This window comes from Pseudophryne corroboree, chromosome 4 (assembly GCF_028390025.1).
Source record: "Pseudophryne corroboree isolate aPseCor3 chromosome 4, aPseCor3.hap2, whole genome shotgun sequence".
In the NCBI taxonomy this organism is placed as follows: domain Eukaryota; kingdom Metazoa; phylum Chordata; class Amphibia; order Anura; family Myobatrachidae; genus Pseudophryne; species Pseudophryne corroboree.
The window spans coordinates 66,366,309-66,378,959 of NC_086447.1; the positions used below are offsets into that span (position 1 = coordinate 66,366,309).

The 12,651-nt window shown below is 45.5% G+C and overlaps 1 protein-coding gene across 1 annotated transcript in view; it reads right to left on the reverse strand.

Moving 5' to 3' along the window:
- The window catches only part of LOC134910834 (cytochrome P450 2K1-like), a 66,970-nt gene that overhangs the window by 25,439 nt on the left and 28,880 nt on the right, over positions 1-12,651 (reverse strand). Inside the window, exons 5-6 of the mRNA XM_063919218.1 lie at positions 7,987-8,160; positions 3,699-3,840 (exon numbers count right to left, since the gene is read on the reverse strand). Coding sequence (XP_063775288.1) covers positions 3,699-3,840; positions 7,987-8,160 — 316 coding nt within the window. The remainder of the gene's footprint in view (positions 1-3,698; positions 3,841-7,986; positions 8,161-12,651) is intronic.

The following is a 12,651-nucleotide window of genomic DNA, read 5'->3' on the forward strand; positions in this document are numbered from 1 at the left end:
CGCAAAGGACTGTTGAACAGTCAATTGCTTACTGGAAGTAGTACAAGTGGGCTTACGACTTCCCCTCTGGGATGACCATCGACTCCCAGCGGCAACAACAGCAGCGCCAGCAGCAGTAGGCGTTACACGCAAGGATGCATCGGAGTAATCCCAGGCAGGAGAGGACTCGTCAGACTTGCCAGTGACATGGCCTGCAGGACTATTGGCATTCCTGGGGAAGGAGGAAATTGACACTGAGGGAGTTGGTGGGGTGGTTTGCGTGAGCTTGGTTACAAGAGGAAGGGATTTACTGGTCAGTGGACTGCTTCCGCTGTCACCCAAAGTTTTTGAACTTGTCACTGACTTATTATGAATGCGCTGCAGGTGACGTATAAGGGAGGATGTTCCGAGGTGGTTAACGTCCTTACCCCTACTTATTACAGCTTGACAAAGGGAACACACGGCTTGACACCTGTTGTCCGCATTTCTGGTGAAATACCTCCACACCGAAGAGCTGATTTTTTTGGTATTTTCACCTGGCATGTCAACGGCCATATTCCTCCCACGGACAACAGGTGTCTCCCCGGGTGCCTGACTTAAACAAACCACCTCACCATCAGAATCCTTCTGGTCAATTTCCTCCCCAGCGCCAGCAACACCCATATCCTCCTCATCCTGGTGTACTTCAACACTGACATCTTCAATCTGACTATCAGGAACTGGACTGCGGGTGCTCCTTCCAGCACTTGCAGGGGGCATGCAAATAGTGGAAGGCGCATGCTCTTCACGTCCAGTGTTGGGAAGGTCAGGCATCGCAACCGACACAATTGGACTCTCCTTGTGGATTTGGGATTTCAAAGAACGCACAGTTCTTTGCGGTGCTTTTGCCAGCTTGAGTCTTTTCAGTTTTCTAGCGAGAGGCTGAGTGCTTCCATCCTCATGTGAAGCTGAACCACTAGCCATGAACATAGGCCAGGGCCTCAGCCGTTCCTTGCCACTCCGTGTGGTAAATGGCATATTGGCAAGTTTACGCTTCTCCGACGACAATTTTATTTTAGGTTTTGGAGTCCTTTTTTTTCTGATATTTGGTGTTTTGGATTTGACATGCTCTGTACTATGACATTGGGCATCGGCCTTGGCAGACGACGTTGCTGGCATTTCATCGTCTCGGCCATGACTAGTGGCAGCAGCTTCAGCACGAGGTGGAAGTGGATCTTGATCTTTCCCTAATTTTGGAACCTCAACTTTTTTGTTCTCCATATTTTATAGGCAGAACTAAAAGGCACCTCAGGTAAACAATGGAGATGGATGGATTGGATACTAGTATACAATTATGGACGGACTGCCACGGTTAGGTGGTATAAAAAAACCACGGTTAGGTGGTATATATTGTAATACAATTATGGATGGACGGACTGCCTGCCGAGTGCCGACACAGAGGTAGCCACAGCCGTGAACTACCGCACTGTACACTGGTTGATAAAGAGATAGTAGTATACTCGTAACAACTAGTATGACTGACTATGACGGTATAAAGAATGAAAAAAAAACCACGGTTAGGTGGTATATATTGTAATACAATTATGGATGGACGGACTGCCTGCCGAGTTCCGACACAGAGGTAGCCACAGCCGTGAACTACCGCACTGTACACTGGTTGATAAAGAGATAGTAGTATACTCGTAACAACTAGTATGACTGACTATGACGGTATAAAGAATGAAAAAAAAACCACGGTTAGGTGGTATATATTATAATACAATTATGGATGGACGGACTGCCTGCCGACTGCCGACACAGAGGTAGCCACAGCCGTGAACTACCGCACTGTACACTGGTTGATAAAGAGATAGTAGTATACTCGTAACAACTAGTATGACACTATGACGGTATAAAGAATGAAAAAAAAACCACGGTTAGGTGGTATATATTATAATAATACAATTATGGATGGACGGACTGCCTGCCGACTGCCGACACAGAGGTAGCCACAGCCGTGAACTACCGCACTGTACACTGGTTGATAAAGAGATAGTAGTATACTCGTAACAACTAGTATGACACTATGACGGTATAAAGAATGAAAAAAAAACCACGGTTAGGTGGTATATATTATAATACAATTATGGATGGACGGACTGCCTGCCGAGTGCCGACACAGAGGTAGCCACAGCCGTGAACTACCGCACTGTACACTGGTTGATAAAGAGATAGTAGTATACTCGTAACAACTAGTATGACTGACTATGACGGTATAAAGAATGAAAAAAAAACCACGGTTAGGTGGTATATATTATAATACAATTATGGATGGACGGACTGCCTGCCGACTGCCGACACAGAGGTAGCCACAGCCGTGAACTACCGCACTGTACACTGGTTGATAAAGAGATAGTAGTATACTCGTAACAACTAGTATGACACTATGACGGTATAAAGAATGAAAAAAAAACCACGGTTAGGTGGTATATATTATAATACAATTATGGATGGACGGACTGCCTGCCGACTGCCGACACAGAGGTAGCCACAGCCGTGAACTACCGCACTGTACACTGGTTGATAAAGAGATAGTAGTATACTCGTAACAACTAGTATGACACTATGACGGTATAAAGAATGAAAAAAAAACCACGGTTAGGTGGTATATATTATAATAATACAATTATGGATGGACGGACTGCCTGCCGACTGCCGACACAGAGGTAGCCACAGCCGTGAACTACCGCACTGTACACTGGTTGATAAAGAGATAGTAGTATACTCGTAACAACTAGTATGACTATGACGACGGTATAAAGAAAGAAAAAAAAATACCACGGTTAGGTGGTATATAATTATACAATTATGGATGGACGGACTGCCTGCCGAGTGCCGACTGCCGACACAGAGGTAGCCACAGCCGTGAACTACCGCACTGTACTGTGTCTGCTGCTAATATAGACTGGTTGATAAAGAGATAGTATACAACAATATACTACTATACTGGTGGTCAGGCACTGGTCACCACTAGTCACACTGGCAGTGGCACTCCTGCAGCAAAAGTGTGCACTGTTTAATTTTAAATTAATATAATATTATGTACTCCTGGCTCCTGCTATAACAACCTGCAGTGCTCCCCAGTCTCCCCCACAATTATTATAAGCTTTTATACATTGATGTGCAGCACACTGGGCTGAGCTGAGTGCACACAGACTGAGTCACACTGTGTGACTGCTGTGTATCGTTTTTTTCAGGCAGAGAACGGATATAGCAGAGAACGGATATATTAAATAAAAGTTAACTTAACAACAACTGCACTGGTCACTGTGGTAAACTCTGTCTGCACAATCTCTCTCTCTTCTAATCTATTCTAATGGAGAGGACGCCAGCCACGTCCTCTCCCTATCAATCTCAATGCACGTGTGAAAATGGCGGCGACGCGCGGCTCCTTATATAGAATCCGAGTCTCGCGAGAATCCGACAGCGTCATGATGACGTTCGGGCGCGCTCGGGTTAACCGAGCAAGGCGGGAAGATCCGAGTCGCTCGGACCCGTGAAAAAAAAAGTGAAGTTCGTGCGGGTTCGGATTCAAAGAAACCGAACCCGCTCATCTCTACCAATAATAATGTAATAAGGCACATCATGCGCATGCAAAGTTTACTTAACATACTGTATTACATGCACAGATTATGGCTGGAACATATCATTGTGTTAAGGTTAATTAATAATCGCTGTACCTTGGATTTTTGGATATTTTACCATCAGCAGAAGACCCCAGGAAAGTGTTGTTGATGTTGTCTCCATTCCTGCAGAAAACAGGGTTCTACAAACTATTCTTAGATTGCCATCATGGAAATATGTCTGAGAGTTCTCTGCCTCCTGCAAATCACAGTCATAGCACAGGGTGAGCTCTTAGCACCCAATAGTAATACAGCACATTACAGCTCATTTGTATTGAAAGGGTCACAAAAAAGGAAAAGGGCTTTACTTTAGGTGCTTGCAATCAAAGGCGAGGAGGGGTACGTCACACCATAAAGTATGTTCACCAGATGGGTTCACAAGCTCCTAACAACATACTGAAAAACGGTTATTTCCACCGAAACAGTGTCAGGCTGGTACAGAGTTAAACTGGTTGTAGAAAAATCCCCCAGTGGGCCTCACTGTCCGACCTCCTCCTCTAGTGGCCAGGTAGTGGCTTAACAAGGGTGGGGCAACCGGTGCGTTATTAAACATGTAATAATACAAATATGGTGGGTTTGAAAAACATCATATATTTCCATCAACTTTTTGATAGAAACAAACAGTAACTCTGCCTGGGTATATACAGTGGGTTTATATTAAAAATAGCTGCTGTACCCGGCTCTGCTCAGGCGCCCTTTCACCAACATGACTGTCACCACCAAGTGAACATTTTCTCCTAGGCATTGTTCATTGTAAGCAGTGCAGGGGACCCCTCCCCATGGAGCCCCGCCCACATCCCCCCTGATGACAGATCCTGATGAAGGCCTAAAAGCTGCCTGGGAAAATGACTTACTCAATAGTGAAAGCCGCATCGCAGTCGGTTTCCGTGGTCTCAGAGTTTATCACAATCGGACAAACCAACCAACAGCAGACGTTCTGATTTGTACGATGTATACATTGTAATGGAAATATTATATTGGAACGCTGTATATATGAATTAGAAACATGTATTGTAGATATTGCCCAGTTCCGTATACAAGATTAATTATCAAAGGGTAAAATAGACACTTAGAAATTGATACTGATTCGCATCCAGTGCCAATGCCTGCTGAGCAAAGCATTCGTATGTTAGCAGGGAGGGGGGGGGGGGGGGACCAGCTTGCGGGTTCGGACCTGCTCTGTGCTCGGTGTCCCCCCGCATGCTAGTGTAGAGGGTTGTGGTTGTGCGATTTCATTTTCGCACAGCTACAACCCATGCTGAATCAGGACTTGAATGTATTGTTGGGCAGGGGTGTATCTACCTATTGGCCAGGATGGCACTCGCCAGGGGCGCCAGGCAAGGAGGGGGCGCCGCCTGGCTGTGCCACCTGTGGCAAAAGGATAGAAAAGCAGTACTGTCAGACTGTACCTGGTAGGAGTCTGTTACTGCTGGAGCGGCGCCGGTGTCCGTCAGCACCGCACTGCACTAGTGATCAGACTAGTGTCCAGCAGCACCGCACTGCACTAGTGATCAGACTCAAAATAAACTACAGCTTCCTGCAGCCCTTGTTGCTGGGAGCTCCCGGCAGCAAGGGCTGCTGGGAACTGTAATTTATTGTGAGTCTGATTACAACTGCGGTGCTGCCGGACACTAGTCTGATCACTAGTGCAGTGCGGTGCTGACGCGCCGGCAGTAACAGACTCTCACCAGATACTCAGCAATTGTTATATAGCACAGTGCTATAGATCTATTTGTTGTTTAAGATAATAAAATAGTGTCAGTGTTTGGGAGAAGGGACTGTAGTACCTGGAAAACTACACGATTTTCATGCATGTTAGATGTAAGTAAGTAGTAAATAAGCGAAAACTTTAACTTGTTGAGTGTAATAAAGAGAATACATATCTTACCTATTTCAAGGCCATGGGAGTAATTCTGAGTTGATCGCAGCAGGAACTTTGGAGGTCATTCCGAGTTGTTCGCTCGCAAGCTGCTTTTAGCAGCTTTGCACACGCTAAGCCGCCGCCTACTGGGAGTGAATCTTAGCATAGTAAAATTGCGAACGAAAGATTAGCAGAATTGCGAATAGACACTTCTTAGCAGTTTCTGAGTAGCTTCAAACTTACTCGGCATCTGCGATCAGTTCAGTCAGTTTCGTTCCTGGTTTTACGTCACAAACACACCCAGCGTTCGCCCAGACACTCCTCCGTTTCTCCAGCCACTCCCGCGTTTTTCCCAGAAACGGTAGCGTTTTTACGCACACACCCATAAAACGGCCAGTTTCCGCCCAGAAACACCCACTTCCTGTCAATCACATTACGATCACCAGAACGAAGAAAAAACCTCGTAATGCCGTGAGTAAAATACCTAACTGCATAGCAAATTTACTTGGCGCAGTCGCACTGCGGACATTGCGCATGCGCATTAGCGACTAATCGCTCCGTTGCGAGAACAAAATAACGAGCGAACAACTTGGAATGACCCCCTTTGTTAGCAGTTGGGCAAAACCATGTGCAGTGCAGGGGGGGGGCAGATGTAACATGTGCAGAGAGAGTAATATTTGGGTGGGTTATTATTTTGTTTCTGTGCAGGGTAAATACTGGCTGCTTTATTTTTACACTGCAATTTAGATTGCAGATTGAACACACCCCACCCAAATCTAACTCTCTCTGCACATGTTATATCTGCCTCCCCTGCAGTGCACATGGTTTTGCCCAACTGCTAACAAAGTTCCTGCTGCTATCAACTCAGAATTACCCCCCATGTTCAAGGAAATGTATATCAGTTAATTGTATAATTGATCATTTTTTCTTGGAAGTGATGGTACCCTGATGTTTTTTTCTAACAGGAATCCCTTCTACCATCCAACTAATGGTGTTTGGTTAATGGCTGGGTCCATTTGAAGCTCATCTCACAACAGCTCATTAGCATTTCATTCAGGATGCAGTCAAGATGCCGGCATTTGGCATTCCGGCGGTCGGAAAGCTGACGCCAGCATCCTGAAACTGCTCGGAATGCTGATGCTGGCATCCCAACATAGATAGCGATGCAGAATGCCAAAATCCGGATCAAGTTGGTGCCAAAGTCTCCACTGGCAAGCCACGTGGGAGGGTTAGGGTTAGGCTGCGAGGGTGGGAGGGTTAGGCTGCAGGGAGGGAGATTAGGAAGGGTGGATTAGGGTTAGGCACCACTGAAGATGCTTTTGGGGGGGGAGGCGGGGGGGGGGGGGCGCGGGGGGGGGCGGGTTAAGGCCGGGCTGTGGGAAAGGTGGGTTAGGGGGGAGGGATGGTGTAACGTGAATACGAGACACTACTGTGCTGTGTAATGTGAATGAGGGACACTACTGTGTGGCATAATTTGAATTGTAAGTACTATTGTGTCCACGCCCTTCCCCCACAAGACCATGCCCCATTTCCAATACACACCTTATTCCAAATGTGTGTAGGGGGGGCGCCAGCCCCTTACTTTGCCAGGGGCGCTCGGACCCCTAGAAATACCCCTGTTGTTGGGCTTGAAGATACATAAAAAAAATGTGAGCGGGGTAGGTGAAATCGTTCTCGGAGTTGTGCAACTGAAAGTATATGTCTGACAGAGTCAAAGATGTCTTTGAAAGCGAAGCTCCCCTTACAGTACCAAAGATTTGTAAGCCAGGTTATCTATTATCTAGGGAAGGAAGAAAAGTCGGGTTTCCTGACAAAGGTATATACAGTATGGCGTAGAAAGTGGGTCACTTTGAAGGCGTTAGTAGCAATCCAGTTTTTATGTCTCAGAAGAGACTATTATTGCGGCATATTGCAGGAATCTTGGTAACGGGTGTGTGAAGCAAGGCCGCCAGGGATTATGGTCGGAATAGAGCTTGGTTATTTAAATGGAGAAGCCAATCTGATATACCTGTATTTCGGAAGAGAGATGATTTTGCAAACCCTAAAATGTGAGGCATGTCCTGTCCTTGTTTCTTAGAAACATAGGTGCAGGGGCGAGGCATTCGGGGGTTACCATTATGTCATATAAATTTGGAAAATAGTTTGGTGTAGCGGAGGGCATCTCATTTTATAATAGCGCTGATTTTATATGGCATGTTATGATTCTCTATTTGCCTTGTTTTGTGTGGTTTTGTGTATGAATTGAAAATCTATAGCAACTGAATCTGGAAAGTAACTTAGTTTGGAAGACGTCCCAGATTTGATTCAGATAAACCTCATCATCACTTCTATTTGGTACGGGTCCACGTGGATTACATGTGCAGTGTATTGATGTCACACTGGTGTTTTTGAAATGTATTACACGATTTATTTATATGTATATTTCTGTAAAGAAATGTTATTTAGAGTCCACCCCCCACCCAATGACAGTGTGTGTTACTGTACCTCTTTTTGTCGTACGAGGAATGCATCAATGAAACTTCTCTGATCATTCTCATCTAAGTCCTTTAGATGCTTCACAAACGTCTGTGTTATAAATTCCAGGATCTCTTCCACATTTTTTACAATAGTTTTGTGACTGCCGGGCAGGAATCCCAAGATTGGATACATATTATATATCTGTAAATACAAAGTACAGATAATGTAACGCCTGATATTACAGAATATGGGATATACTCATGTGGCTTTCCATTCCTACGTACACAATGAGTGCAGTTGTTTGGCAGATAAGTCCTACGTGACCCAGAATACTCTCTGTAGCTCAGTACAATGGTGCATACTGCCAGTGGCGTAAGTTTGTCCCAGTTGCCTGGAGGCAAGAAAAATATTGGTGCCCCCCCCCCCCCCCCTTACCCCTATAGATAGGCACATTTCTACCTTATGGGAATGCCAACCTATTTCTACAATATATATATTAGAGATGAGCGGGTTCGGATTTACTCAATTCTTTACGCCAGAATTATCGCCGTTTCTTATTTTCTGGATTTTATTTATTGGCTATCCAAAACACGTGACGTCCGATAGCCAATAAGGAGATTCGGGCAAATCCAAGTAAAGCTGAGTAAAACCGAACCAGCTCATCTCCTATATATATATATATATATATATATATATATATATATATATATATATATATATTCATATATATATATACACTGTTCAAAAAAATAAAGGGAGCACTTAAACAACACAATGTAACTCCAAGTCAATCACACTTCTGTGAAATCAAACTGTCCACTTAGGAAGCAACACTGACTGAGTGAATCAATTTCACATGCTGTTGTGCAAATGGAATAGACAGCAGGTGGAAATTATAGGCAATTAGCAAGACACCCCCAATAAAGGAGTTGTTCTGCAGGTGGTGACCACAGACCACTTCTCAACTCCTATGCTTTCTGGCTGATGTTTTGGTCACTTTTCAAAGCTGGCGGTGCTTTCACTCTAGTGGTAGAATGAGACGGAGTCTACAACCCACACAAGTGGCTCAGGTAGTGCAGCTCATCCAGGATGGCACATCAATGCGAGCTGTGGCAAGAAGGTTTGCTGTGTCTGTAAGCGTAGTGTCCAGAGCATGGAGGCGCTACCAGGAGACAGGCCAGTACATCAGGAGATGTGGAGGAGGCCGTAGGAGGGCAACAACCCAGCAGCAGGACCGCTACCTCCGCCTTTGTGCAAGGAGGAACAGAAGGAGCACTGCCAGAGCCCTGCAAAATGACCTCCAGCAAGCCACAAATGTGCATGTGTCTACTCAAATGATCAGAAACAGACTCCATGAGGGTGGTATGAGGGCCCAACGTCCACCGGTGGGGGTTGTGCTTACAGCCCAACACCGTGCAGGACGTTTGGCATTTGCCAGAGAACACCAAGATTGGCAAATTCGCCACTGGCGCCCTGTGCTCTTCACAGATGAAAGCAGGTTCTCACTGAGCAGATGTGACAGACGTGACAGAGTCTGGAGATGCCAAGGAGAACGTTCTGCTGCCTGCAAGAGTCCAGCATGACCGGTTTGGCAGTGGGTCAGTAATGGTGTGGGGTGGCATTTCTTTGGGGGGCCGCACAGCCCTCCATGTGCTCACCAGAGGTAGCCTGACTGCCATTAGGTACCGAGATGAGATCCTCAGACCCCTTGTGAGACCATATGCTGGTGTGGTTGGCCCTGGGTTCCTCCTAATGCAAGACAATGCTAGACCTCATGTGGCTGGAGTGTGTCAGCAGTTCCTGCAAGACGAAGGCATTGATGCTATGGACTGGCCCGCCCGTTCCCCAGACCTGAATCCAATTGCGCACAGCTGGGACATCATGTCTCGCTCCATCCACCAACAGACCACCACAGACTTTCCAGGAGTTGGCGGATGCTTTAGTCCAGGTCTGGGAGGAGATCCCTCAGGAGACCATCCACCACCTCTTTAGGAGCATGCCCAGGCATTGTAGGGAGGTCATACAGGCACGTGGAGGCCACACACACTACTGAGCCTCATTTTGACGTGTTTTAAGGACATTACATCAAAGTTGGATCAGCCTGTACTGTGTTTTTCCACTTTAATTTTGAGTGTGACTCCAAATCCAGACCTCCATGGGTTAATAAATTTGATTTCCATTGATAATTTTTGTGTGATTTTGTTGTCAGCACATTCAACTATGTAAAGAACAAAGTATTTAATAAGAATATTTCATTCATTCAGATCTAGGATGTGTTATTTTAGTGTTCCCTTTATTTTTTTGAGCAGTGTATATTTTTTGCTCCTGCATAGCAAGCCTGCAGATTCTAACTACATGAAGCTACTACAAAACCATTGCAACTAGGCAGAACTATGTATGGGTCCAGCCACACACTACATAGATCTGCTCAGTCACTCACAATGCTGATTATTGCTCTGACAATTAGTTTGCAAGTGTCATAACCAGGATAAGAACACACACCCTATTACACTGGAAGCATGCACCTTACTGATGGAGATAGAATTCTCATACTTCCTATGCAAGAGCAGCTAATTATATGAAGTTACTTGTAATTGTCAGAGAAATAACTTCATATAGTTAGAATTATCATGCTTCCTTTATAGGAGCAAATAGCTTCATCAGTAAGATGTCTGCTTCCAGTGTATCTATAATAAAGAGGGTGTGATTTGTAAGGTGTAGTGACTAGTGGGGAAGTCGGCTATGGAAAAGATACCGGCTGCTGTCAATTAACTTAATTGATTAATGTCGCTGAACACACGGAACATGAGGATAGGTGCCCCCTTCAAAGTAGGAGCCCGGCGGCAGCTGACTTCGTTGCCTCCCAGAGTTCTGCCTCTGCATACTGCGCATGGGTAGCAGTTGATTTACTGACGGACACAATACCCACGGTCATAATCCCTACAGCCATTGAATGACAGTCAAAATACCGACACCGTCAAAATACCGACTTTCATTATACCGGCATGTTCAAAATGATGACATAGTCAGAATACTGACATTTGAAATACCGGCATGGTCAAAATAACGACTTTCATTATACCGGCATGTTCAAAATGCTGACATAGTCAGAATACCGACATTTGAAATGCCGACATGTCAAAATGCCAACAGGAGTTTTTAAGGAATGTTTGCCCCAAAACACACTTGTTCATACTTTACCATCCTAGTGGACCTGGAGGGAGGATATAATAGTACCTGAAGCATGGCGAGCGCAGCGGTACACTTATACGGTGTCCATGTCGACCTATGTCGACATCGACACACAAAAACTTCTGTCGGTATTTTGAAATGTCAGCCTTGTGTCCGTCGGTAAATCATACTGAACCCCTGGGCATAGTGGGGGAGATTTAAAGGCTGTGATTGAAAAAAGATAGAATTAGACTGACTGGTATTTTATCGCTTTCCACTTTATCTCTCTCCATGGACTGATAAATCTCCCCCCAGTATTCTAGATCACATGGACGACTTCAGAGCAGAGCACCGGGAGGCAGAGCACCAGGCTTTCGGGCTGGATTAGCCATTCTGGTATTTGCTAGAAGTGCCAGATGGCCAGTATTTACCTGGTGGGGGAAATGTATCAAGCAGTGTAAAGAGTGGAGAGTAGAGAAGTTGCCCATAGCAATTTTGAAGTGCCATTTATCAAGTATATTCTATGTCTTAGCTTTTTTTCAAATTGAACATGTCCAAAACTAAATTCATCATCTTCCCCCTGGCCGCCCCCCTAATCTGCTCTCTGGGGGTCATCCTTAAATCATCCCTGACCCCCACCCTACCAATTTCACATGATAGCTCACTTCTGGCCGTTTCCACCTCTACAACATCTCTAAGATCAGTCTCTTTCCTATCCCAGACACCAGCAAAACCTTTATCCATGCATCTCATTTTCTCATCTCACCCCCTCTGCAATCGGCCTTATAGGCTCCTCGCCCCCTCGCTCCCTCAGAAACCAAGTCAAACTTCTGACCCTCACTTAATAACTCTGTCCTTTCATACAGTACAGCTCCAACCTCATTTGTGTCCAGACTCCCTCCTGATCCCTCTGGTGTTCCACCTATTGTTGCTCTCACTTTTCGCACCGCACTCCTCTGGAACTCACTCCCTTTCATATTAGTCTTTCTGCCAGGCTCCCCAGCTTCAAACATTCACTCAAAACACATCTTTTCATCAATGCCTGCCATCCCTCTTCCTTATCTCCGCTCTTATCTCACACCCTGTTCTGCTCTTCTCCCCAGTTCATCCACCAACTGTTCTCTACTCCCTTTAGCAGGGTTGGATTAACAGAGGAGCGGGCTTGTTTGCAGCCTCTGTGTTGACCCCTTTCTCTTTCCATTGCACAGTGGTGAGTAGACTCCGGCACTGAGCGGGTCTCACCTCTGCTAATCAACTTCCCTCACTGCCTGTGAGCCTCAGAGTAGGAACGTGTAGCGAGATAGGGACAGCTGTGCCCAACAAGAGGAGCCATTCAGACAGGCTCACCTTGTCATGGCTTCTCCAGTGTCTTGTAACAGTTGTCATACCCCTACCTCTTCTATATAAATGATGTGTCATTTTTTTCACATAGAGGCAGATGTACTAAGCCTTGAAGAGACATAAAGCACCAATCAATCAGCTCTAGTACACACTGGCCTGTATATTGGCCATTCAGTTGAA